Raw genomic sequence first — 25,695 nt, 5'->3', positions numbered from 1 at the left:
AAATAATCTCACAACCCCTTTGGGCAAGACTAAAAACACCAACAACACACAAGCCAAATTATTAAATAATGTATGATTATGATTCACTGTTGCATGAGATTCAAACCTCGGTTCACAGACTTGAAGGAATTTAACAAACAGCCTGTTGTACCAACGCCATGCAACTATCTCTCTGCTTCAACCATGACTCACTGAGAATGTTGTTTTGGTATCACCTTTGAATGGTGATGCTCTCTATATATAATGCTCAGTGCTATAGCTAAGGGTGTGAACACAATAAAGGAGGAGGGAAGAAGGACGTATAAGTGGAAAAAGATGCACACAAAGTGTATCAGGACCTTGGCAGCAAAAGGGGGTTCTTCAAATTTTTCGGTGTTCCTTTAAAATCAAGTATTTGTAAACCTTTTCACCCTATTATTAAAATTTAGCTCAAATATGCCAAAAATGATTCCTTTATAACAAGGAATGTCCTTTGATGGGTAAAAGGTCCTGGAATACGTTTCAAAACAAGAACGGCATTCAGAGAACGCTTGATCTCGCCTCGCACGCTCATTCTGAACAAAAATACTTAACTGAACATGCGACTATTATGGCCCATATCATCCATTCACTCCCATTATGTCACATACATTGCCATTATCCGTAGCTCTATTGATCATCATGAAGATATTTAGTGACCAATTTTGTGCATATTAAGGATAAATTGCATCAATGAAGGTGAATATGAAAATATTTCAAACTATATCCCCTATTGTTAGTCGATCACATGTATAAAGTTTCACATTGATCTGTTAAGCGGTCCTGGATATGATTTTTTTTTTTACATTCTTATTTTCAATCCAATATGGCCACTAGACCACCTGACCAATGACGTCATAAATTAAATTCATGGTTGTAGATAAGACAGAGGAAAAAAAACATTAAAGTGAAAATATATAGATTTGGACACAGACAGAAACAGACAGACAGGGGTGTTGCAATAGTCTCAATCCCTTCAGGGTGAGACTAATGATGTGAAGCAGACAGTTCTCACCTCCCTCTGATCTTTGGTAACCAAGCAGATGCTGTGCCTCCATATAATGATGGCATGTGTGGTAATAATGCTCTGCCGCACCGTCAACTAGTAAGACTTGGGTTATTGGGTTTTCAGCTGGTCAAATCACAATTTATTAAAAAGTGATTCAATGGGGATATTTCATATTATTACACACACCAAGCAAATATAAATAATTCCGCACAAGGAATTTCAAGTCAACCATGAACCATGACTGCATAGGAAAAATAATTCAAACAAGTCAATACTCGCTAAACTTAAATTCAAGCAATCCGACTCAGAATGTTATATTGGTTTTCAGAGAAACTTTACTGAAAAACAATTTCAATTATTTTCGTGTCAAATTACTTGTTGCCTGGCATGACCCAATGGGGAACTCCCTTGTAGTAAAATGAGCATTGCAGATAAGTACAATATTTATGTTTCTTGTTCCAGAATCTTTGTATGTGCAGATTTTAAATGAGAATCCTATGTATATATCTATCTAAAGGAAATTCAAACCAGAGATTAAAAAATCACAAGATAAAAGCATGTAGAATATCTGCACATCAGAAATGATACTCAGTTGATGCTTTAACATTGATTCCGTATTCAACCCCAAACAACTCCATCATGATCGTTGCAGTCTTGCAAGCAGTAGTTAATGGCTTTTTTGCCAATATGGCACAGTGTACTGTATTTGATACCTAGCCTTGGCATGCTGTTAATAAGGTGTGCCTTCAAAGGTAGGCTTGTGGCTTGAAATTTGTACCAACAGGATGTTTCTATTCAGTCCCTGAAGGTGAGCTGGTGAAGGAGACGAGCCCGTCAGCACAAGGTTGTTGGCTGCTGCTCCCTGGAGGTAAAGGGAACACAATCCTTGTGCCATTGGGCTGGCAGTTGTTTGCTTTGTCATGTCCGCTAACTCTCCCAGATGCTCACTCTCGCTTCTTGTGCTCTCTTGCATCTCAATCACTCCACTACTTCGTTTTTTTTTTTTTTCATGATTATCCCCTCAGCTCAGGGCAGGTTCTCCCTTCGAAAAGTTGAGGCCCTTTCCTAAAATGGTACTTGTTCACTTAGTGTTTACCCAGGCTCTTCGCCAGAGATGATTAGTTACACCTGCAAGTTCATACGTATCGATGGAAACTTCAATTAGCCAAGCTGGTGGGCTTACATGGGGGTGAGCCTCTCCCCCATTTATAAAAATACCTCAATGTCCCCATTAGTCATAATGTGGGCTCACACCACGGAATACCCCTTTAACTCGCATTGGGCTGCATTTCTTTTTTCGTCCTCAGACTGTGGACCAAGAAAGATCAACATGATAAGTGCTACTCGAAGATAGACCTCTCTTTGTTTAATTTTCATGAATTGCTCATCTCAAAATTTTATTGGAAATTAAATATTTCAATTCTTTTTTACTGTTATAAAAGAAGGCAAACTGCTTCATTGTGAGGTTTATATATTTTATTATTTAGTTTACAAATGAAAAAAATGATTTCAGGTGAGTTTTGTGAAAGTTTCTTCAAAAGTGATCGTTGACTGAATCAACAAGTATTGTCGTCTTGCTTAGGTCCTCGTATGGTTCATTTGCATTCGTCAGGTTAATTGGGTGTTATGAACATCTTCCTTCAATTAGAAAGCGGGACCTCTGACTTGTCACAACTTTCCTGCTTCCGAATTGGAGACAAACACTTAGCAGGCCCAGGCAGCCCAAGTTGTTAAAATGGATTAATAAAGTCCTGGTTCATTATACACTCCCTTCGGGCCTGGCCCACATAGATTCATCACACGCTGATTGTTCGGAACACGTCAAAACCACTCAAGGCTGTACTGATGAGCACACCGGGGCATTGTGGGTGCCAGTGGAGCTCTTTGACGTCAGTCTGACCCTGGTGAAGAAAGAGAAGCTGAGGAGGTAAATTTCGATGAAGCCAGTCGGCCTCGGCCCCTTCAGCCTCCACCGCGAGGTCCCATTGTGTGACAAGGTTGTCAGCACCAGAGGCAGCGAACACAGAACCATCCCCCGGATGCCATTCCACAGAAGTAATTGGGGCAGAATGCTGCTTGAATGATGCAACCGGTTCTCCAGACTGGTGAAAACACAGGCAACGATTTGGCAAAGACTGTCATGTAAGAAAACAACAAAAACAATTCACTTTATAACACCCACCATTATTAGTTTCGTATCAAGTTGGGCAAAATATTCCAGGTACAACAAAAACACCTTTCCCCACACAGAATTGAGAGAAAGGACATAGGAAGGGCCTTTTAAGCTCTTGTTTTGTGTTTCTGAACATGGTCAGTATTTCCTACGAGCCGCCATTTTGTCGCAATCTCTATATGCCCCAACACAGAGCATGAGCCGCAAATTTGATTGGTCGAGATGACGCAAAATGGTGTCCTATTTTGTCCACGTACTGCAAAACCTCGCACGCTCATTTTTCTTTTTTGCCAAGAAGGATTTTGGTAATGCCAAGAAGGCAATTTATGTTCTACAGTGTTGAAAAATAAAATAAACTTTTCAGAAGTGTACCGCCATTGATACACCATCTTTTACACGACATGAACACATTATATTAGTTCTTTGTGCCTGTTGTTTGTGATCTTTATGATATTCCTAAAAACAGCAAGTTTCCTCTTTGGAATGATTTTCAATTTTGTTTGACTGGCAAAGTAAGAAAAAAGCATGTTACTCCTCTCTGCACATGTGCGATCGGAATGAGATTCAATACAATTTGCCAAATTCAGAGCCAAAGTACTGCTAAACTGAAGGTTTGTGTTCTGTCTGATTAATGGTTCGATTCATGTTCTACAGTGTTCAATATATATAATTTGATTGAAGCTTAGTACTTCTCGATCGTAGACCGACGTTTGTAAACAGACAAAGTGAACCAAGCGCTTAACACTGCTTTTTGCTTCGCACTTGGGTAATGAAGAACAACCATGCAGAAAGCATCTCCACAGAGCAGTACCACATACCAGTATTCAAAAAGGTCACTGTTCAATAGTCACATGCATGTAGAATTGCACCTCTTTGGATGCTCATTTTGGACTTGATGTCCATCAATCAAATCAAACAAGCTCTTTACGGTCAGCATTTGCAGTGTGGTGACGTTTACAGGACCATTTACCTCTTTCAGATGATAGTTTCTTTTAAAATGATGTGCCCTTTCCCACATGTAAGAATACTAATTTACCCTCCAACTGTATATAAAAATCACTATAACAAATGAAAATAAATAGTCCCGAGTGGGCTAACAGTCATCTCTTGAGGTTGTAGCTCAGACCTCTGCTGATTTGGGGGGAACCTGATCCAAAATCGAAAAATCCAAGACAAGTCAAAGCAATTCTGTGGACCATCAAGTAGAGTAGAAGGGCTGCATCGGGTTTCAGAGCAATTGGTTGGCCTCTGACCTCTTGACCCTAAAATTTAATCAGCTCATCTTTACATCATAGTACATACTTGAAACAAGTTGGATATTGTTGTGGATATGAGGATTGTGTTTTTTTATTGTTTTATTGTGGACCCTCCTTCCTCCAGTTGTGTATAAAGGTCAAAAGGGCGTCCCGTAATTAGGTCATAAACAATCACGTTAGCCAATCATAGATTTCCTCCTTGTTGACAGTTATTTCCTTATTCTGTGTATTAGGCTAAGGATTTGTCTTCCATTAATTGACACTCCATTGCACCGAATTCAAATAGATAGATCCTTTCATTTTCATTTAATAAAGCCTCAATTGCCTACTGCATTCACCGCGACTCCATTAGCCACGAGGTAGGCTTGAAGAAGGGGGAGGAGCTGCCGAATCCTGGGCGTGCCCGCCCATCGTCATCAAGGGTGGAGCCAGAGGGCCCGTGCCGACCAATCAGGGCCGAGGCGAGCTCACCGATGGGCGTGTCCTGGAGGCCGGCGGCTTGATCGCCGGCGGGGTTATAAAAAGCGCATGCGGAAGCCTTTGAAGGGAGTGATGAGAAGGAGTCGAAGGTGGTTGCAGTTGCAATAAGTGCGCCAGAGACAGAAGAGAGTCAGAGATACGGCAGAAGAACAAGTGCCAAGTAGAACAAGTGCCAAGTGAGAAGCGCCAAGAGAGAGTTGCACAGAGGTGCCCAGAAAGAGTTCAAAGGGGCAGCTTTGGAGAGCGCACGGTGCACCGGAGGAGCTTCGCCGTGCAGTTTGGAACCGCGGCGGTTTTGGGCGATCCCAGCTCGAGTATTGATGGCGGCTGTCCGCTTCCAGCCCGACCGATCCCCGCTGAACCTTCCTCTCCCGCCAAGCTATTCCTCCTTCTGACCATTCCTGCCTGCAATTTCCCCATTCGTGTGAGTTTGCTCAGTCTGTTTTGTGTGTCTTGTCCTGGGGTTATAATTAAGACTGCATAGGTAAGCTAATTTTCACTGTGTCCTTTTGGTCCGTCCCTCTTCCTGTCTTTATTTTATTATCCTTCCTTCTCCTTGGTTTCTTTGGTCCTGTAAATATAAATAAATTATATTCGTATTTCCTACTTCTGTCTTCCTCTTCTTCACATCCGTGTCATCTTTTGTCTTTTCCCCATTGAATATCTGTGGCACGATTTGGCCCACGTTTAAGGAATCGGGTCTTAGTCATTGTTAATAGTTCGGGCCGCGGCCGCCATCCGCTCGGCAAATCAACACCTTATCCGCGGTCCGTAACAATATAAATCCCTTTAGCACTTCGCAAATTATTGCAGTCACAAAAACCTATCACGGATGCATGGACGGACAACCAAAAAACATAATGCCTCCGGCAACTTCATCGAAGATGAATCTCCCGAGAAGTTTTAACCATTTAACGTCTAAATTACTGCCATTTAATTATCACCATTATGACAAAAAGCTCCTTCCTGCACAGAATTTCTCTTTCTCCTTGTGGGGAGTTTTGGTATTCTGTGAATTCTCACCTTTCCACCCCCACTTAATTATGAAAAAATAAATACGTAGTTTGTCAAGAGAACAGCTTGATCCGAGGCTGTGATGAAAATGATATTGTTCTCCATGGTCTTTTGCAGACATGTTCCCCAGCCGTAAACTGCCCATTGTCCCCCACACTTCCATCTGTGGCACTCTTCTCCTCCCTCAAGACTTGTTAAAGACTTTGTGAATGTGTGCTGCATAGTCTGAGTTGCAGACCACTATGTGATCGAAAACATCGGACCTGAGCCTTTATCCATGCTGCAAATGTGTTGCGAGATGTACCTCAAGAAGTCTATTTCCAGGTACACTCAATTCTTCTTCCAATTTAGAATACATGGTTCGACATGTTTGTAAAAAGAATTATCCCATTCGGGCATGCATGATGACCAAGTGCACCAAAATTATAAACACCACTTCAAAAATCACCGCAACACCATGAAATGCTCCAAGCTTTGAACACCCATTCTCTCACTTTGAAGCATGGCTAAATGCATCAATCATAGTGGATAAGAGATCAAAATGGAAACCTAACAGTGATAACCACCATTCTGTTTCACCTTTATCTCCCACTCCCACCACTCACCTGGCAGAAAATCCAAAAATAATTTCATACAAGACTAGCACAAATGGCCAATGTTAGCTTTACAGCAAGCAAAGAAGTGCGTGTTATTGGTATCAAGCCTCAAGTTTCCCAATCTTCAGGGGCATTAACACCACTTTGTGGTGTAATCTTTAAAATCATCAAGGATAATTCATTGTTTAACACCGTGGCTTTATTATTACACATGAGAGTTGAAGGGCTTGGGGAGGATGGGGGATGGAGAGAATAATGGAACCCAAATCGAGAAAACAAATCATTGAGGAAAGGAAGGGAATAAGGTAATAGAAACAGGAGAAAGGAGGGTCGAGGATCCCAAAGTGCAACAAAATCTCACGATCACAAGTACAAGTGGCTTTGGCCTGCAACCAGTTAGTGTCAGACATAAAAGCCAGCGTTTTTGCTGTATGATGGTGGAACCACACTGCCAGGTATTTTTGCCGAGATAAAAGAGGAAAGGTCGCCAGATTAATAAACAGCAAAGAAAAAGTGGCTTGGAAAAATGAATTCATTAACAGTTGTTGCTTTTTTTTTTCCCCCTATTTAGCCCCTCCTGTGAAACCATCGATGTAATCCTGCCGCTTAAAAAAAACAAGCGTTACGCCTAGGTCCCCCGTCGGTGAAGTGATGTGAGTTGACAAAGTGTAAGACGCACGGCGGCCATCTTGGATTTTGACATGGCGACCCAATTTTCAATAGCTTTCTTCCTTATTCCTAGATACACCCACACCAGATTAGAAGTTGGTACTTCGCTTATTTTTCAAGATATGCCGCTCACAAGGTTCAGACATACATGGCGGCGGCCATCTTGGATTTTGACGTGGCGATCCAATTTTCAATAGCGTTCTTCCTCATGCGTAGATACACCCACACACCAGATTAGAAGTTAGTAGTTCGTTTATTTTTAAAGATATTCTGCTCAAAAGGTTCAGACATACATGGCGACGGCCATCTTGGATTTTGACGTGGCGACCCAATTTTCAATAGGGTTCTTCCTTATGCCTAGATACACCCACACACCAGATTAGACGTTGGTACTTCGCTTATTTTTCAAGATATTCCGCTCACAAGGTTCAGACATACATGGCATCAGACATACGTGGCGGCGGCCATCTTGGATTTTGACGTGGGTTGCACCCACACACCAAATTCGAATGCGGTCCTTCGCTTACACACGCATGCATGGATGGATACACGGATGGAGGGGAAAACCATAGTCCCCCTTTCGCTCCGCGGTGCGACGGGGGACAAAAACCTATTGGTTTGTATCACATGCCGCTTGTATGCAAGTGTCTGCCAATTCGAGAAATACAGCTAAATAGACTGCAGCAGAACCTGGTCCCACACTTCATCTGTTGAAATAGTTATTTTGTTGGCGGTTTTTTTTGCCGATGCTGTGGTGTTCAGGCAAAGCAGGCCAGAAAAAGAGTAGAGTGGAACCTTTCTTGCCAAGTAAAAACCCACCAAGGCAAGAGAAAGTCTGAATGCAGATTGCATTTAAAAGTTTCAACTTCTTGTGATTTTTAGCTCACCTGGAATGTAGTTCGGGGAGTTTATGGGACGGCGCATCGTCCATCCGTCCATTAACACTTGAAACTTCTTCTCCGAAACTGCTGATGGGATTGTGACCAAACTTGGCTAATATGATATTTGGTATGTTGGATCTCAAGTTTGTTCACGGTATAAAAATAAATAAAATCGTGGTCGAAGCGGGTCAACAGGGGGGCAAAGTGGGTCGAAGTTTGACCCCCCCAAAATAGGTATTTACTCTCTTCTCTGAAACTACACACAAGATTTTGATGACACTTGACCACAACCTTCATCACCCGTGATGTACCAAAGTTTGTTCAGGGCATTTAAAAAAAAACAGGGTCCGAGGTGGTCTACGGGGGAGGTGGAAGGGGATTCCCCCAAAAATAGGTATTTGCTTGCTCTCTTCTCCTAAACAACAAACACAATTTTGCTGAAACTTGATCACAACCTTCATCATTCATGATGTACCAAACGTTGTTCATGGCATGAGATAAATCGGGGTCTAAGGGGTCTACAGAAGGGCTTGCCTCCCAAAACAGGTATTTTTTGTTTGTTTAAAGTCTTATGATTACGTTGGTATGATTGTACATGCTTCCCTGTCTCCTAGCAACCCTTGAAATAGGTTTAAAATACTGTGATACTGTTTAAAATACCTTTAGTCGATGTAGTATACTACTTTATTCTACCAGGTGAGCACCCAGGGGTATTGCCCCTATTTTTTTTAAAGTCTGAAGAGAGGGAAGAATCTGCAACCTGCCTGTCTGAAGGATGAGGGGTGTCATGGCAGAGGGTGGAGTCATCAGCAATTAGATAAAGAGGATTTTCTCGAGTCAGAGAGATCATTGATGAAGATCCGGAAAAGGAATGGGCCAAGAACACCGTCTTGGGGCACTCTGGCATGAGAGGGTTGAACGTGGTCATTGCCACCACTCTCCACAAAAAGGGGCCATTTGGGCCAAAAGCTAAGTGCTGGCTGAAGGGATTTTATTTTATCATTCCATTGTTTTTGATTCAGTGTGTGAGGATCCTCGAAGTAGAGAATTTTATTTACTTCACATTTCATTTTTATTCCATGCTTTATTTTCATTAAACTAGGGCATGCCCGTACTATATATAAGCTAGGACGTGCCCGTACGTGGGTGCCCGTTCCTTGCCAAAAAAAAAAAAAAAAAAAAAATTTGTGTAGGGGTGTGTGTGTGTAAACATCCTAGGGCGTGCCCGTACGTGGGTGCAAAAAAACATGCGTGCAAACAACAACAACAAAAAAAAACTTTGAAACCACGTGGCAGTAACGACCACAGAACCCCCCCCCCTCTATTTACATGAATGGTTTGGTCCATTCGCAACGACCACAGAACCCCCCCCTCTATTTACATGCAATGGTTTGGTCCATTCGCAACGCCAAAGCGAACGGCGAACGGCTAAATCGCCATAGCTCGGTAAGTACTTGTCCGATTAATTTCAAACCTTGAAAAGGCACATCCTCGGGTCCCCAGCAATATACCTGGCAAGTTGCAAGTATATCGGACCCGTGGTTGTCGAGAAACAGCGGTCACAGACAAACAAACAAACGTACAAACGTACAAACGTACAAACAAACACACAGAGATTACTGGAATTATAGATAGATCATTATTGTTGAATTTATTGTGGTGTTTGCATGTTTTGTAGGTTTGGGAATAAACCAGTGTTTTCCGTTCAGCTAAACGCTTCGCATTCCTTCATTCCCGTGCACGCCAAAAATAACCGTCATCTTCGGCTGGTCGCCTCGGAGTTAAAGCAGTTCGGCTATTCATCCAAGGCTGGTCTTAACTAGCTATGGACACGACAATACTTCACAGCATAGCACAATAACTCAGTTTTTGACAGGTTATGACAAACCTTGGCAGATGAATTGGTTAAGTGACAAAAACAAGCCGATTCGATTTTGGTTCATGTCCGAATCCAGATCCGGCCTATCAGTAGGATACAAAAGGTAAACAAACCGTTCAGCCTGGTGGAGGTATAAGCTCTAATGAATGCCATTATAGTTATTACGACATCTCTATTTTCCTTATATTCCTTTGTATGTATATACCTCAGCCAAAATGAATGTTTAGTTAAGTTCCAAAACTCATTTAAAGACAGATATATATATATATATATATATATATATATATATATATATATATATATATATATATATATATATACAGTGAAACCTTGACTTACGAGTTTAATTCGTTCTGTGACCGAGCTCGTAACTCAATTTGCTCGTTTCTCAAATTAAATTTCCCCATTAAAATGCATTGAAATGCTATTAATCCGTTCCAGCCCGCCAAAAACCACACCAATTTTTTTTTAAATATACAGTATATATAAAAATATCTCGCGCTTTATATTTCACCTGTATGCAGCATACAAGTTGGCAGGATGGCCTGGACTGGAGGTACGCACACTTGACTCTAAACTGTCCAGCCTGGGTTTGAATCCCGACCCAGCTATAACCTGTCATGGGTGAATCACAGGCAGGGTGATTCATCAATGTGTGTACCGCTAAACTGGGCGCCCCGTTTGCATCCCATTAGTTGTTGGATGTTAAGGATCTCACCGTGTTTTCCACAAAGAGAAGGCGAGCTATCGCCGGCACTCTGAACAAGTTGTGGCCTGGCATGCTCTTCTCCTCTGCCGTTATATACGTCCTCCTCGGCATCTTTTTCCAGAAGAGCCCTGTCTCGTCACAGTTGAAGATTTGCTGGGGGATGTATCCTTCGGCTTCTATCAGTTCGGCAAAAGTTATAATAAAATCTTCAGCTGCCTTCACATCCGAGCTTGCTGCCTCACCATGCCTGACGACGGAGTGAATGCCAGTCCTCTTCTTAAAATTATCAAACCATCCCCGACTGGCTTTGAATGACTCTTCCGATGCCTCGTCCGTTGATGTTCCTGCCGTCTGCTGCACCAAATCCCCGTAAATGTCTCGTGCCTTCTCACAGATGATGCTCTCGGTCACGGTATCTCCTGCGAGCTGCTTCTCCGTCAACCACACAAACAACAACTTCTCCATCTCTTCATGGACAGAGGTCCGGAGCTTTGAAATAATCTTAACGCCCTTGGCTGGCATTATAGCCTTTATCGACTCCTTCTGCTTCAAAATCGTACATATCGTAGAAGTACTACGATCGTACTGCCTCGCCAAGTCGACAACACGCACACCTCGCTCATGTTTTTCGACGATTACGTGTTTTATATCCAAGCTCGCTCGCTCGTAACTCAGATCTCGGCTCGCATCACAAAGCAAAAAATCGACCGAGCGACGGCTCGTATCTCGGAAAACTCGTAAGTTGGTGCACTCGTAAGTCAAGGTTTCACTGTATGTATATATATATATATATATATATACATACATATACTCAGAGGCAAAAGTTATTGTGACATGGAATTTTTTCATTGGTAATCTTGCGAGTGAATTTTTGGATTTGAACCAGAGAAAGAGTGTGTTAAAATGGTCGAAGAAACGCAACCAAGCAGTTGTTGTTCGAATTGCACGAAATTTGCAAGAAGCATGACATATTCGAGAAAAATGGCCAGCAATGTTCACTTTAAAAGGCCAGACAACCAGACGCTTATCATTTCCACTCAATGCAGTCTTAAGAAGTGCAGAAGTCAGAAAAAAACCTCTATTCATCGTTCTGGAACAAGTTCGACATGCCACGCCTCGGGGAAAATGACAGATGGAGAGCTATAGGTATGCTTCAGTCTGGTACCTCACAGCGTGATGTTGCTCGTCGATTCAACGTCCATAGAAACACCATTTGGCACAGCTTCACCGAGCTGACGGTAGGACACGTGTCTACAGGTGCACAGGTGAAAGTTACATCAGGCCATGTGTTCTGGAAGGGGATCGTTTTGGAGGTGGGGGCGTTATGATCTGGGGTGGGATAACAGCTGCAGCAAGAACGCCAATGATTGTGATTGAGGGGAACTTGAATGCTGTGAGGTACCGAGACGAGATTTTGCAAATGGCCGCTTTACCGTTTTTGCAACAGAACGGCCCTAGAGTGACGTTTCAACACGATAACGCCAGACCACACGTTGCTCGAGTTGTACAGCAGTATCTTAATCAGAACAATGTTGATGTGTTACCCTGGCCTGCAAGATCCCCTGATTTGTCACCATTGAACACGTCTGGGATGAAATGGAGCGACGCTTATGACGTCATCCGAATCCTCCAAAAACGCTGCAGGAACTCCGCCAAATCCTTCCTCGGATATGGAATGATCTTCCCAAGGACTTTCATCGACGTTTAGTGGCCTCAATGAGGCGAAGGTGCCAGGCCTGCATCAATGCACAAGGTGGACACACTCGCTACTGACTGTGTGAACTTGCTTGTGAACCCCCTCTTGTGTTGTGGCTCATTTGCATATGCCAGGTGCACTGTTCTTATGGACTGTTGATCGTTACCATACCTTGAAACATTTGTCTTTCCATGTAATAACATTTCATTCGCGGCAGTAAAAGTTTAACACTGATTCTGTTTGTTGTTTGTGTGTCACAATAACTTTTGCCTTTGAGTATATATATATATATATATATATATATATATATATATATATATATATATATATATATATATATATATATATATATATATATATATATATATACATATATATATATACATATATATATATCTATATATATATATATCTATCTATCTATAATTCCAGTAATCTCTGTGTGTGTGTACGTGACCGCTGTTTCTCGACAACCACGGGTCCGATATACTTGAAAGTTGCCAGGTATATTGCTGGGGACCCGAGGATGTGCCTTTTCAAGGTTTGAAATTAATCGGACAAGTAGTTACCGAGCTATGGCGATTTAGCCGTTCGCCGTTCGCTTTGGCTTTGCGAATGGACCAAACCATTTCATGTAAATAGAGGGGGGGGGGGGGGGGGGGTTCTACCGTACTCGCAAGCCGTTCGCTTTGGACCAAACCATTTCATGTAAATAGAGGGGGGGGATTGTCACCGTACTCGCAAGCCGTTCGCTTTGGCTTTGCGAATGGACCAAACCATTTCATGTAAATAGAGGGGGGGGATATAATTTTAGATATATATATAGTACGGGCATGCCCTAGTATATATAAATCATACAAAGCAAACAGAGATAAAAGCTGGATATTTTGACCCAGATCACAATTGATATAGCATTGCATTTTGACCAAACTGACCTTGAACCTTCGCAAATCCCACACATTCAGCAGCCCATCATCCGCTCCAGACAGCAGGAAAGGCTCAAGACGGTTCCAGCTGATAACATTGACATCTGCATTGTGTGCTTTCTCGACCACAAGCATACAGGCTCGGCCAGGCGTGGCTCGTGTGTCCCAGATACGTATAGAGGAATCCGCAGAACACGAACTAAACACCTGAAATGGGATTACAGAGATGAAGGTTCTGAATGGAGCACCACTTTTTGACACTCAAGTAACCAACCTTATCCAAGGTGGATCTCAACAGCATCTTTTTCCCAGAATCCTGCATGCAATTCTCCATTGTGTGCAGCACTTGATCAACATACTGATGCCTCGTTGGGAGACCATTGTATATCTTCCACCGACTGGCTGTGCCCCACGTATGGCCGCTGATCCACAAGCCAGTCTCCACCTTCCAGAGGGTTCCACAGATGGATGTTCTTCTTGCAGTCCCCACTCAGCAGACGACCTGGGGATATGGTTGTTTAACAGGGAGTTGAGCAAAGGCATGTGAAGCTCTCCATTTCTGTATTTTTATTACTTATTCAGATGATAGAGGATGGATGGATGGTCCACCTCACACCGTCACATGCACAGGGCTGCCGAGGCAGTTTTATTGGCTCAGGGGCACAATCGGGGATGAGTCACCACTCCACCGCTACATGATAGAGTGTCCGAAAATTTTCATATCCTGCTTTTCCTTTAGTTTGTACAATACATTCAGTCTGTCACTCTAACTCAATGTAGAGGCATGCCTTCACAGTGTCTTCAGAAGTATTCACACCCCTTGACTTTTTCACATTTTTTTTTTTGTTACAACCTAAATTTAAAATGAAAGAAACTGAGATTTTTTTGTCACTGATCTACACATAATACCCCGTAATATCAAAGGGGATCTACACAAAGTGTTTTTTTTTTTGTTTGTTTTTTTACAAAATAATTAAAAATGAAAAGCTGAAATATCTTGAGTCAACAAGTATTCAAACCCTTTGCTATGACACTCAAAATTGAGCTCAGGTGCATCAAATTTCCTTTGATCATCCTCGAGATGTCTACAACTTCATTGGAGTCCACCTGTGGCCAATTCAATTGATTGGACATGGTTTAGAAAGAAACACACCTCTCTATATGGTCCCACAGTTGACAGTGCATGTCAGAGCAGAAACTACCATCACATCAAGGAACTGTCCATAGAGCTACGAGATAGAATTGTGAGGAGGCATAGATCTGGGGAAGGGTATAAACCATTTCTGGAGTGTTGAAAGTTCCCAAGAGCTCCATCATTAAGAAATGGAAAGAATATGAAACTACCCAGATTCCTCCGTGACTTGGCCATCCGACCAAACTAAGCATCCGGGCAGAAGGACCTTGGTCAGGGAGGTGACCAATAACCCAATGACCAGTCTTGACACAACTACAGAGTTCCTTGCCTGAGATGGGAGATCCTGTCGGAAGGACAACAGGCTCTGCAGCACTTCACAAATCTAGACTTTATGGGAGAATGGCCAGACAGAAGCCACTCCTGAGAAAGACACACATGACAGCACGCCTAGAGTTCGCAAAAAGGCACGTGACACACTGAGAGTATGACGCAAAATATTCTGTGGTCTGACGAGATGAAAATTGAACTTTTTGGCCTGAATGCAAAGCGCTACATCTGGTGGAAAAAGAGCACAGCTAATCACCCATCTAACACCATCCCTACTGTGCAGCATGGTGTGGCAGCATCAAGGACTGGGAGATTTGTAAGGCTAGAGGGAACAATGAATAGAGCCAAATGCAGGCAAATCCTTGAGGAAAACCTGCTTCAGAGTACAAAAGACATTAGACTGCAGCGAAGATTTATTTTCCAACAAGATAATGACCTCAAGCACACAGCCAAACAACACTGGAATTGGCTTCAGAACAAGAACATGAAAGTCCTTGTGTAAGCCAGGCAAAGCCCAGACTTGAATCTCATTGAGAATCTGTGAAAAGACTTGAATATTGCTGTTCATTGATGCTCCCCATCCAACTTGACATAGCTTGAGCAAATCTGCATGGAAGAATTAGAGAAACTCCCCAAATACAGATGTGAAAAGCTGATAGACGTACCCAAGAAGATTCAAAACTGTAATCAATGCCAAGGGTGCTTCTACGAAGTATTGACTCAGGGGGTTGAATACTTATGGAAATGAGATATTTCTGTATTTCATAAAAATTTATAAAAAGAAAAAAAATCCATTTTGACCTTATGGGGTACAAGCAGGAGTACCCGGCAATGTCTTAATCCTGTTGCCCCCCACCCCCCCCCCATTTTTTTTTTTGATGGTTTTTATTGTTATTTTTTGCCTAAACATTCCCAGGTACTCACTGATAAACCTCTGAAAGTTTGATGAATATCAGTTCAGCCATCACTGAGAAAAATGGCGACACACACACAGACAGACAAACGGCTCTCATTATATAGATTATGCGTAGATCAGCAACAAAAGAAATCTCAATTTAATCCATTTTAAATTCAGGCAGTCACAGCAAAATATGAAAAGAGTGAAGGGGTGTGAATACTTTCTAAAGACACTGTCATTGAAAGGGGAAGAAAAGTGGGGAAATAAATTAAATACAAGCACCAGCACAGATGCAAAAATTTGCAATGGGGTATTTTTTTATGATCCACTTCAAATCAAATGGTTCTTGCATGTCATGGATGACTAGTAACATGGGCGTGTCTACAATCAGCATCAGTTAAAAAATAGAAAAAATTAAAATAAACTCTAAGAATCAACCAATTTTGAGGGGAAAAGCAGATGTCTACAAATCGGAGAGAAAGGGCACGTACGAATGTAGCCTGTACCTTCAAATATTTAAACTTTCAGCATTATTCTGACTATAAAACGCTTAAATGCAGGCCTTTTCAAGGTTAGAAACTCGGTTTTGATGAGATGCCTTTCTTTCCCCGATTTTCTCCCCCATTCATCCAAATACAATTTCTAAGACTCATAGAAGGAAGGGTTTGTACATGTATTATAAACAGGATGAAGAAATTAGTACAATTTTGCACACAAGTAATGAAGACAGACATTGCTAGACAAATAAACAATAAGCAGGATTTAAACTTGGAATTCCAGCATCGTTCAGCTGAGTGCTCAGAAGGGATAGCCAAACAGGCCATTGAACATTTGACGACATCTATGGAGGTAAAAATCAAACAATATCGGTTGGTTACAATGGATGGCATCAACACGACATTAATTGAGGTATGCTAACCACTAGGGGGAGTAAGAAGCTGACATACAACAACAACAACATGCATTTTAAAGGCCATTTTCCCTGCTAGAGCGGGGGTTAGCCTTGCGGTCCCCATGACAATCTTCTCCATTTTGCCCTATTTTCTGCATCTCTCCTTGTTAACCCCCTTGCCCGCATTTCTTCTTCCACCATCTTTAGCCAAGTCTTTCTCGGTCTTCCCCGTCTTCTACTTCCTTCTACATTCATTTCCATCACTCTTCTCAACCAGTCACTTTCATCCTTCCTCAACACATGACCAAACCATCTCAACCTGTTCCTCTTCACAGCATCAATCACAGGCTCTATTCCCATCATCTTTCGCAATTCATCATTTGTCTTCCTCTCTCTCAACGATACTCCACACATCCGTCGAACCATTCGCATTTCCACCCTTTCCAACCTTCGTTGCTGCTCTACGTTCATTACCCATGTCTCGCTCCCATAAATCATAACACTTCTCACACATGCAGCATACACCTTTCCCTTCAGCTTCAACGACATTCCCCTCATCATCAGCACGCCACTCAATTCCCGAAACTTCTTCCATGCACATCTCACTCGAGCAACCGTTGCCGAGTCTGATCCACCTTCTCCATTCAGCATGTCTCTGAGGTAGCAAAATGTTTTCACACCTTCCAGCTTCACGCCGTCTCCAAGATCCAACTCAACATTTCCTCCATCTGCAGCTCCCTCTGTGCACACCTTACATTTGAATGTAGCTGCCACACTGGTTAATGACCCTCTCAGACCACTACATTTTTCATGAACCCACTCAGCGCACATTGTACACTGAATGGAGTTCACTCCGACACCCTTCCTACACACAGCACAGGGCCACTTCCCAGTTCTTTCCACCTCACCACATGCTTTACCACTTGCCATCACCTTCGTCTTTCCGATATTCACCTTCAGACCTTTTGTCTCCATACATTCCTTCCACGTGTTCATCTTTTCCTTCAGTCCATCCATACTTTCCGCAATCAACACCAGATCATCTGCATACAACAACTCCCACGGTAAACCCTCCTTTACGTTCTGAGCCAGCACCTCCATCACAGCTACAAATAGTAGTGGACTTAGTACCGACCCCTGATGCACTCCCACCTTCACCTCAAACTCACCACTGTTCCCGTCCTTCGTCCTTACAGCTGTGCGCGCTCTTTTGTACATTGCCATCACTACTCTGATCAACCATTCCTCCACTCCTAACTTCCTCAATGCCCATGTCAATACTTTGCGTGGAACCCGATCGAATGCTTTCTCCAGATCAACAAACCCAAGAAACAACTTCTTCCTCTTCTCCATGTACTTCTCCTGCAACTGCCTCACAATGAAAAGCGCGTCTGTCGTTCCTCTTCCTGGCATAAATCCAAACTGCATTTCGTCGATCTTCACTTTCTTCCTTATCCTCCTCTCCAACACCCTTTCCAATACCTTCATTCCATGCTCCAATAACTTTATCGCTCGGTACGAGCCACACTCCAGAGGGTCACCTTTCCCCTTGTATAGAGGGACGAGGGTACTCAGTTCCCAATCCACTGGAATGCGGCCTTCTTTCACCACCAGATTACAGATCTCTGTCATTCTCTTCACACCCCAACTTCCTGCTGCCTTCAACATATCTCCCACAACTCCCGTCGGCCCTCCCGCTTTTCTACCCTTCATTGCTTTTAACGCTTCCTCAACTTCCTTCTCAGTTATCTTCTCTGCCAGTCCTAAGACTGGGTTACTCTCTATGTTGCCATCCCATTCATTCTCTGTATTCAACAGCATTTCCATATATCTTTTCCATCTTCCTTTAATTCCATCTGGGTCGACAACGATTTGTCCCACTTCATCCTTCAAGCAGCTCACCCCCATCACATCACACCTCTCTTTCGCGATCTGCTTTGCAATCCTGAATACTGCTTTCTGACCCTCTTCCGAATCCAAGCGTTCTCCGAACATTTTCCTACATGCCTCCTGCGCCTTTGCTACCTCTTTCTGTGCAACCTTCCTGGCTGCCTTATAACTTTCATGCTCTGCTGTTTCTGCTCCCGTACCCTTCGCCTTCTGCCACTCCTTGAACTTCTTCCTCTTCTCGTCAATCCTCTTTCCAACTTCATCATCCCACCACCATGTTTCCGAGTGCCTCGGTGGTCCTTTTGTCCATCCACATACCTCACCAACGGCTCCCAACAGACTAGCTTTCATTGACATCCAACCACTTTCAAGCTCAACCACATCATCCTCGACCCTACTCAGCCTCTCTTTTAATGCCTCCCTTACTGAAGAAGCTGACATGTAAGGCGTTAACCTTTCGTCAGAGCAAGAGAGGGCTTTTTTGCTTTGGTATATTCTGCTATGCCGAACGGTCAACGCCCGAAGTGTCAGCCTCTCCACTTTTCCCATGGCTCTTAGTATACTTGAATCGATGTTCTGTCGATTCCATCCATTGTTCTACCGGTCTGCCGACACAAAGCAACGTTAGCCTTCACGGACAAAGCAAATTCTTCATTATACTTTCAATATCCGTGACAGTCTGCTCAGCTTTCAGAGTGATACATGATCTAGATTGCACTCCTTATGAGTTGGCACATACAGAATATCAATTTCATACATCCATACCTGGAACAGTAGGAGACCAATCGAGTGCAAATCCTTCTGTAAGGTGTCCAGTGAAAGTGAAAACTGGGCATACTCGTGCCTGCTCTTTGCGCACAAAGTCAGCAAGAGCCTTCGCGCTCTTCAGTGCTCCCAGTTGAGGACTCAAGTCCCACAGGTCCACGCGACCTTTCTCACTCCAAGTTGCAGCCACAGCCACCTCACCAAACTGCGTCACCTGGTGCAGCATATAATTTAACAGTGGTTAAGCTTGGAAAGTGATCAGTTTGCATTTAACCATTTTGTTTTTGTTAGTATTATTAAGAATTGTATAACAGCTTCAAGGTTACACTTGCAAACACAAAGCAAAGAACACACCCATTTGTTCATACACAAATAATTTGTCCAAATTATTTAAGGCCTTCACACAAGGATTAAGTGTTACGTGCTCCTCCCCAAACCCCGGTCACGGTGTACCTCCGAGCCCCGAAAGGAGTCACGGCAGAAAGATGTGTTATAATGTGTGTCACTGACCAATGGTGAAACCATACCAACCAATTGTTACCAAAAACAAGTATTGTATTAAGGTCACACAAGTATAACAGCACAAGTACAATATGTTTCAATTGCACGACAAAAATACCATATAATTCCTATGATGGTACCATCAGTTTCTTATTCAATAACTCACTGTGCTCCAAGTGAGCGAAAATAACATTCCCAAAGTCACTGTCCCGGCACCAAGCCAAAGTCGATCCACGCTCCGGTGATCGCAAGAAAAAATGTCGAATCGAGACCAGAATCCAAGTCGGCTGACAGTCAACGCTGCCAAAGAGGCGCAAAGGTGCACCCAAAAGGCGACTGGGAAATCACACCTTCGGGTATGAACGTTCAGTGGCTCCCAAACGGAGAACCACAAATTCCCAATCAAAATACACGTTACACTCGCAAAGCAGGCTAACGGCTGGGTGCAGTGAAATGGCTGGCGCGAGGTGAAAAGGCTGGAGCGATGCGAAATGGCAGGACCGAGGCGAAATGGCGGGCGGGCCCATACTGGAGACGTACCTGCTCTCCAACGATTCTCTATGGAATCAACCGCAAAACCCGACACGCAGGTTTATCTGTCACAGCGATAACCACTCTGTCGCAGGAATCCCTTTCCCAGGAAACCCAAAGTTCGCTCGTGACCCCCGTTCGCCAGCGTCTCCTCGAGACCTCAAAGCAGCTCGGCTTTTCTTCCCGACCTCACTTGCTCCGCCTTTTTTTTTTCTTCCTCCTCTTCTTCTTCCGGTTTCTCCAGATCCGGTTTCCGGTTTCTTTTAAAACACTAATTTTTTACCTTTTGAAAACAGTTATCTCCATTTCACTTAAACGATAACAATCATAGAACATGGAACCAAAAATGCTTACAGTGGATGAAAACCACAACGATGGAAGTGACGAATCCGTAACATTAAGCATAATGGTTTCAAAAAATATGTATAATGAGAACAATGCGACTGTCGCCAATGTGCATCCGCAAAGTCCCACAACATTCATATTTACATATTCTGCACTCGCAGTTTTTTTGTTTTGTTTTTTTGTATCGTGAAATATTTGTATCGTGAGCTCGTGAAAGAGCTAACATTTATCAAACAAACAAATCAAACAAACAAAGTATATAAAAAGGGGAGCGGTCGACAAGATGGGGAGAGAAGGGGAGGAAGCACACAAACACAACATTTGAGAGCAGGGACATCGGGAGATGTTTTTGGAGGGAGAGGGCCTGGGGGGAGGCAGGATAGGTATAAAACGCAAGGACACCAAGGACTTCCAGGAAAGAAGTCAAAAGTCACCTCAAAAACACAGTGTTATTAAATGGTTGTAACTGTTTGTTTCTTAGCTTTTATGGTTAGCAGCAGTGTCCACATTTACGGGTTGCCCATAGGGCAATGCCGTCTGGAACAGCGTCCGTCTGTCCGTCCAGTGTATGTATTGTTGCGTCACCGGTGATTAAGACCACCTGATGACGGATAACCGAACCAGCTTTACTCCTGAAGTGGCACCCAAAAATGATGGCTATCACGCGCGAGATGGAAGGCTGCGTGACGTTTATCTGAACGAAAAGAAACATGGGTTTATTCCCGAACCCATGAAAAAAGAAACACAACAATAATGATTTAATAAAAAATAAAGCACTGAATGAAAATGTCGAAATAAAAATTGAGGTAAATTAATTTCCTAACTGAGATGTCTCCTCTCACTGACACAAATACAAACAGGGGAAAGATGAAATAAAAATAAAATTTTCCCTTTTTCCGGGCGGTACTTATCGGTGTGTAAATGGTCTTTTTAGGTTGGCAGTGACGACACTTGAAACCACAGGCGGGAAGATGGTGACGTGTAGAACGCCACGTGGCAAAAATCGCTCGGTGACGAGGCGAGAGGCGAGCACAACCCCACGTTCTTTTCTCCTCAACCACAGACTCTGCTTTGCACTCCCAGGGTCCTTCCCACTGCAAAGGAATTTCCTGCTCCTCCACCAAGCTGCCCATCCGCACTCTCTTCCTTAGTGAAAGCCAAAAGTCCACCACCACAAAAATGGCTAGCGTCCTGCTCGAAGCCAAAAGCACCAAAGATGGCGAAGCCTTCTTGTTTGATACCGAGCAGCCGAACGGCTCCTACCTCCCTCTCTAGAAGCTTCTCGCTGACGTCACTCCGACCAATCGAGGAGCTCCTTCAAAATCGCCTCATGCTCCTCTGGGCCAATCACGTCCCTCGGGGCGTTGCCGACGGCTCTTTCTCCACCACCCCCCATCGTACCACTCCGGGGGCGTGGCGTTTTGCTGTAAGTGTTCACGTGGGCGGGCTTACTTGCTGTGAGTGTTCATAGGGCCGGCACTGGTTGTAATTTAAGGGATTGCAGATGCTTTAAAATGTTAGGGATTTATCACAGGGAGAATAACACACTCGGGAAAATTAGCCTTAATCCCTACTACTAAATAGCACATCTTCACCCCTGTGTGAAGACACAAACAACCTTAAGCTGCAGTTTCCCTACTTATGCACATCGAGATTTCTCCTACGCAGTACACTGTCCATGCTATTAATTATACAGTGCTACCTCTCCTACGGTATTCTTTCACGAACTCCCCACAAACGTAACAGTATGTATGTATATGGCGAAAGGGACATGCATTGTAGTTGGGAAGAACCATATAAAAAAACTAGAACAGTACTCTCCGATGTCGCGGCGTCGACCGATATACTTGAATGTCGTTACTACAATTCATGGCGGCATACAGGTCCCTTTCGCCAGCATTTTGCGGGTTTATTCCCTTTAAAATTCATGTTCTTTGTAACCATTGATCCGATTAACACTAAATTTTCGCCATAGGAGTGCCTCCTCCTGTGGAATATTTAATGATAATTATGACATCATCGTCTCATGGTTCGGCAGACATTTTTACGGCCTAGCCCATAGCACAATGCCACCTGGAACAGTGTTTATCTGTCTGTCCGGTGTATGTATGTATGTCCCTCACACACATCCACTAATCAGAACTAAGGATCTGGTCACATGATTGAAGGACAGCAGATCCTCCACTCAGCAGATCCAAACCTGGCTACGCTGTTGTTAGACTATCGGTCTTGTTTTTCATTATATTGTCTAATAGAGGCCCATTCTGCCTTCCAATAAAATTCCAAAATTATGTTATCCTTACAATTTTTTAAAATGCTCTCAGAAAATGGCAAATGCTGCTCACTGGTCTTCTCCATCAAAGACGTAGCCATAGCACAATGTTTATACCATTCAAGCATCATGGAAACTAGTCCGTTCACTTCCCACGTTATCAATTTTTTGTGTTGTGTTATATAACTTCCTTACTCACAGAATCACATCGTTACATATTTGAGCGCCTTACGATTTTAATAGATGCAAGTGTACAGACACGTGCAATCTAGCCTTGGAAAACTAATAACGTTCTTCGGTATTTAAAAAAAATGAACTAACAGCACACAAAATACCATGCCTCAAGACCTGTTCACAGCAAGGAGCTCATTGAGAGACCAAGAGAGAGACCACAACACCATCCATTTATCTATCAGCATTCACAATGTCCCAAACCAATCCAGGAAGCAAATGAAGACTGACCCGAATGCGGTTAATCCCACCATAGTGAGGAACAAGCGCTGTGTCCATCTGAGCCTTCCTGTCTTCGTATTCATCGTCGCTGTCACTTCCCTCGCTATCACTCTCCTCTTTGGCATCCCTCTGCTGTGAGTTCAAATTTGACATCTTGAATACCATGATCCTGCAACAGAAGTGGAAAGGGGGTCTCAGCTTGTGCAAAATTAAAATAACAAGAATGACCTCATTAGGGTCACAACCTGCGACAAAATCCAGTAACGACGTGGAAACACGCGTTTAAAGCACTCTTTAAAGATGAACAGGGCGATTGGGAAAAACACATTTAATGTGGTATTCAAAAAATTAACTCGCCATCCATTATTCATGTCACCCTCCCCCTTAACCCCAATATGCATGAACTGATTTTGTTCATACTTCGCACAAAAATACATGACGGAATACATATGCACATCATTTTGAGGCACGATGCGATCAAATATGGCCACCTGGCGGCCATTTTAGTTGTTAAAAAAACCCCAAAAAAACCCCGATATTGAACACGTCCTCAACCATGTCTCGAAAACGCAGTTATCAATCTTGTTCAATCTTGGCACACAGATAATGAATGATGGCTTACATATGCGTTTTTTTTAATTTTTAGATGGGATGCAATATGGCTGACTGGTGGCCATTTTGTTACTTAAATGTGTCCCCAACCATTTCTTGAACATACATGGTCCGATTTTCTTCAAACTTGGCAGAAAGACAATAAATGGGAATACAATATGTGGTGGGGCGAGACAACAAGCACGTGTCCACGAAGAGAGAAGGAAATAATAGAGAAATGGTTTTTTTTGGTAGTTAAAACGTCAGACAAAGGGTAAGATGTTCGTGGGAGGTAGGCGGAGAAAATAAAATCAAAGAAACAAGCAATACAGCGAAGGAAAGAACTTAGATTTACAAAATACCGACGGGGGGAGGGAAGCCTAGTGGGAACAGGCCGCGCACGAGTTACGACACAGAAAACGATTAATTACACACAAGTTTGCACGAATTACATAACCAAAACTAACTAGAAACACACTAACACATACACAATAAAATAATCAGTGGAAATTTGACAAAGACACGAATGGGAAAATACTTAAACTTTGATGCCGTGGGGAGCTCGAAGTGCGCTTCCTCGCCCAAGGAACCGGAGGCGGAATTTTTCAAGGAGTAGCATTTAACTCCGTACAGAAAAATTACTAAAACCATGGTGGGGCGATGAGATTTTATGTCTTTTTCTTCTTGTTCACGTTAACATGGCCTTTGGCCAAGGAGGAAAAACTCCTTGGGGAGAGGGGATATTATTAGTATTAATATTGTTTTGTAATAACGTTAATATTATGCTAATATCATTTGTGTTACTACTTTTGTTATCAGTGGCCTTGGAAAAAAAATGCCACGTTAGCTATCTTAACACGGATATACACCTTAACACTGATTTTCCCCAAGGTGGAAAACCTCCCCCTTGAGGAAAGGGGCAAAGGAAGACGCTACAACCTCCATCGTGTGACCCTTAGTCTTCGTTAGGTTTGGTTGAGATTGGATAAGTAACAAACGAATTTATCGCAGTTAGACAGACACCAAATTGTATGATAGATACAGCAGTTGATCCCTGTGCCTAATATGTTCCAACAGAAATACTGTATCAACAATTTGAATAAAAACAGTTTTTTAATTTACCAATTAATGTTACCATTAAACGCAAATACTACAGACCAGTCGACGTTTGACAATTTGGTTAAAAGAGGACGACCAGTGGGGTAATGCCAGGTTTTGAGGTATTGGAGCACTGTAAAAAAAATGTTGGCCGTGACATCATTGCCGGATCTACAGATGCCTTTCTTGGAATTGACGAAAGAAGACAAAGCTTTTGGACCAGATGAACATCTGAGGGAATTGAAGGAGATGGCAGAACAGATGGTCATGCTTATGGTTAACATACCGTATGCAACGTCATGTTCATCTGCTCCGCCAACACGAATCCGTGTCGGTATGAATTGCATTACAAGTATTACAAGTAGTACATAAGTATTACAAGTATTACATTATTACATATTATTACATTAGTATTACAAGTATTACAAGCCTACCTACCTTTGCTCGTACAACGTGATACGCATTCTTCACAAGAACAGCCACATCACTCATCCACCTAGGCCTCAACTAGTTGTAGGCATCCAAAGTCTCCCATGCCTTAATGTCTTCTTGGGTGTAAATACTTTTTGTAAACATAAGACCATTCACTAAATCTGGATATAAAATGGTTGTAACGTTTGTTTTGCTTCTAGACCTTGCTGTTTCGGCAATTCATACTGGCCTGTGTTGCCCATAACCTGTATTGTTATAT

General features: G+C 42.8%; 1 protein-coding gene across 2 annotated transcripts in view; it reads right to left on the bottom strand.

Moving 5' to 3' along the window:
• Nucleotides 1–2,485: 2,485 nt before the first annotated feature.
• GRWD1 (glutamate rich WD repeat containing 1) overlaps nucleotides 2,486–25,695 on the bottom strand; it is a 27,376-nt gene continuing 4,166 nt past the window's right edge. For both annotated transcript variants that reach the window (XM_078775659.1, XM_078775664.1), the window contains 5 exons: nucleotides 23,325–23,484; nucleotides 19,214–19,427; nucleotides 13,666–13,808; nucleotides 13,316–13,513; nucleotides 2,486–3,129 (listed from right to left, as the gene is read on the bottom strand). In XM_078775659.1, the coding sequence (XP_078631785.1) occupies nucleotides 2,824–3,129; nucleotides 13,316–13,513; nucleotides 13,666–13,808; nucleotides 19,214–19,427; nucleotides 23,325–23,484 (1,021 nt within the window). In that variant the 3' untranslated portion in view covers nucleotides 2,486–2,823. The remainder of the gene's footprint in view (nucleotides 3,130–13,315; nucleotides 13,514–13,665; nucleotides 13,809–19,213; nucleotides 19,428–23,324; nucleotides 23,485–25,695) is intronic.

The sequence above is a fragment of the Myxine glutinosa genome, chromosome 1 (assembly GCF_964187855.1).
Source record: "Myxine glutinosa chromosome 1, kmMyxGlut1.1, whole genome shotgun sequence".
NCBI lineage: Eukaryota > Metazoa > Chordata > Myxini > Myxiniformes > Myxinidae > Myxine > Myxine glutinosa.
Note: the sequence above shows the minus strand (reverse complement) of the source record. Positions and strands in the feature narration are given on the sequence as shown.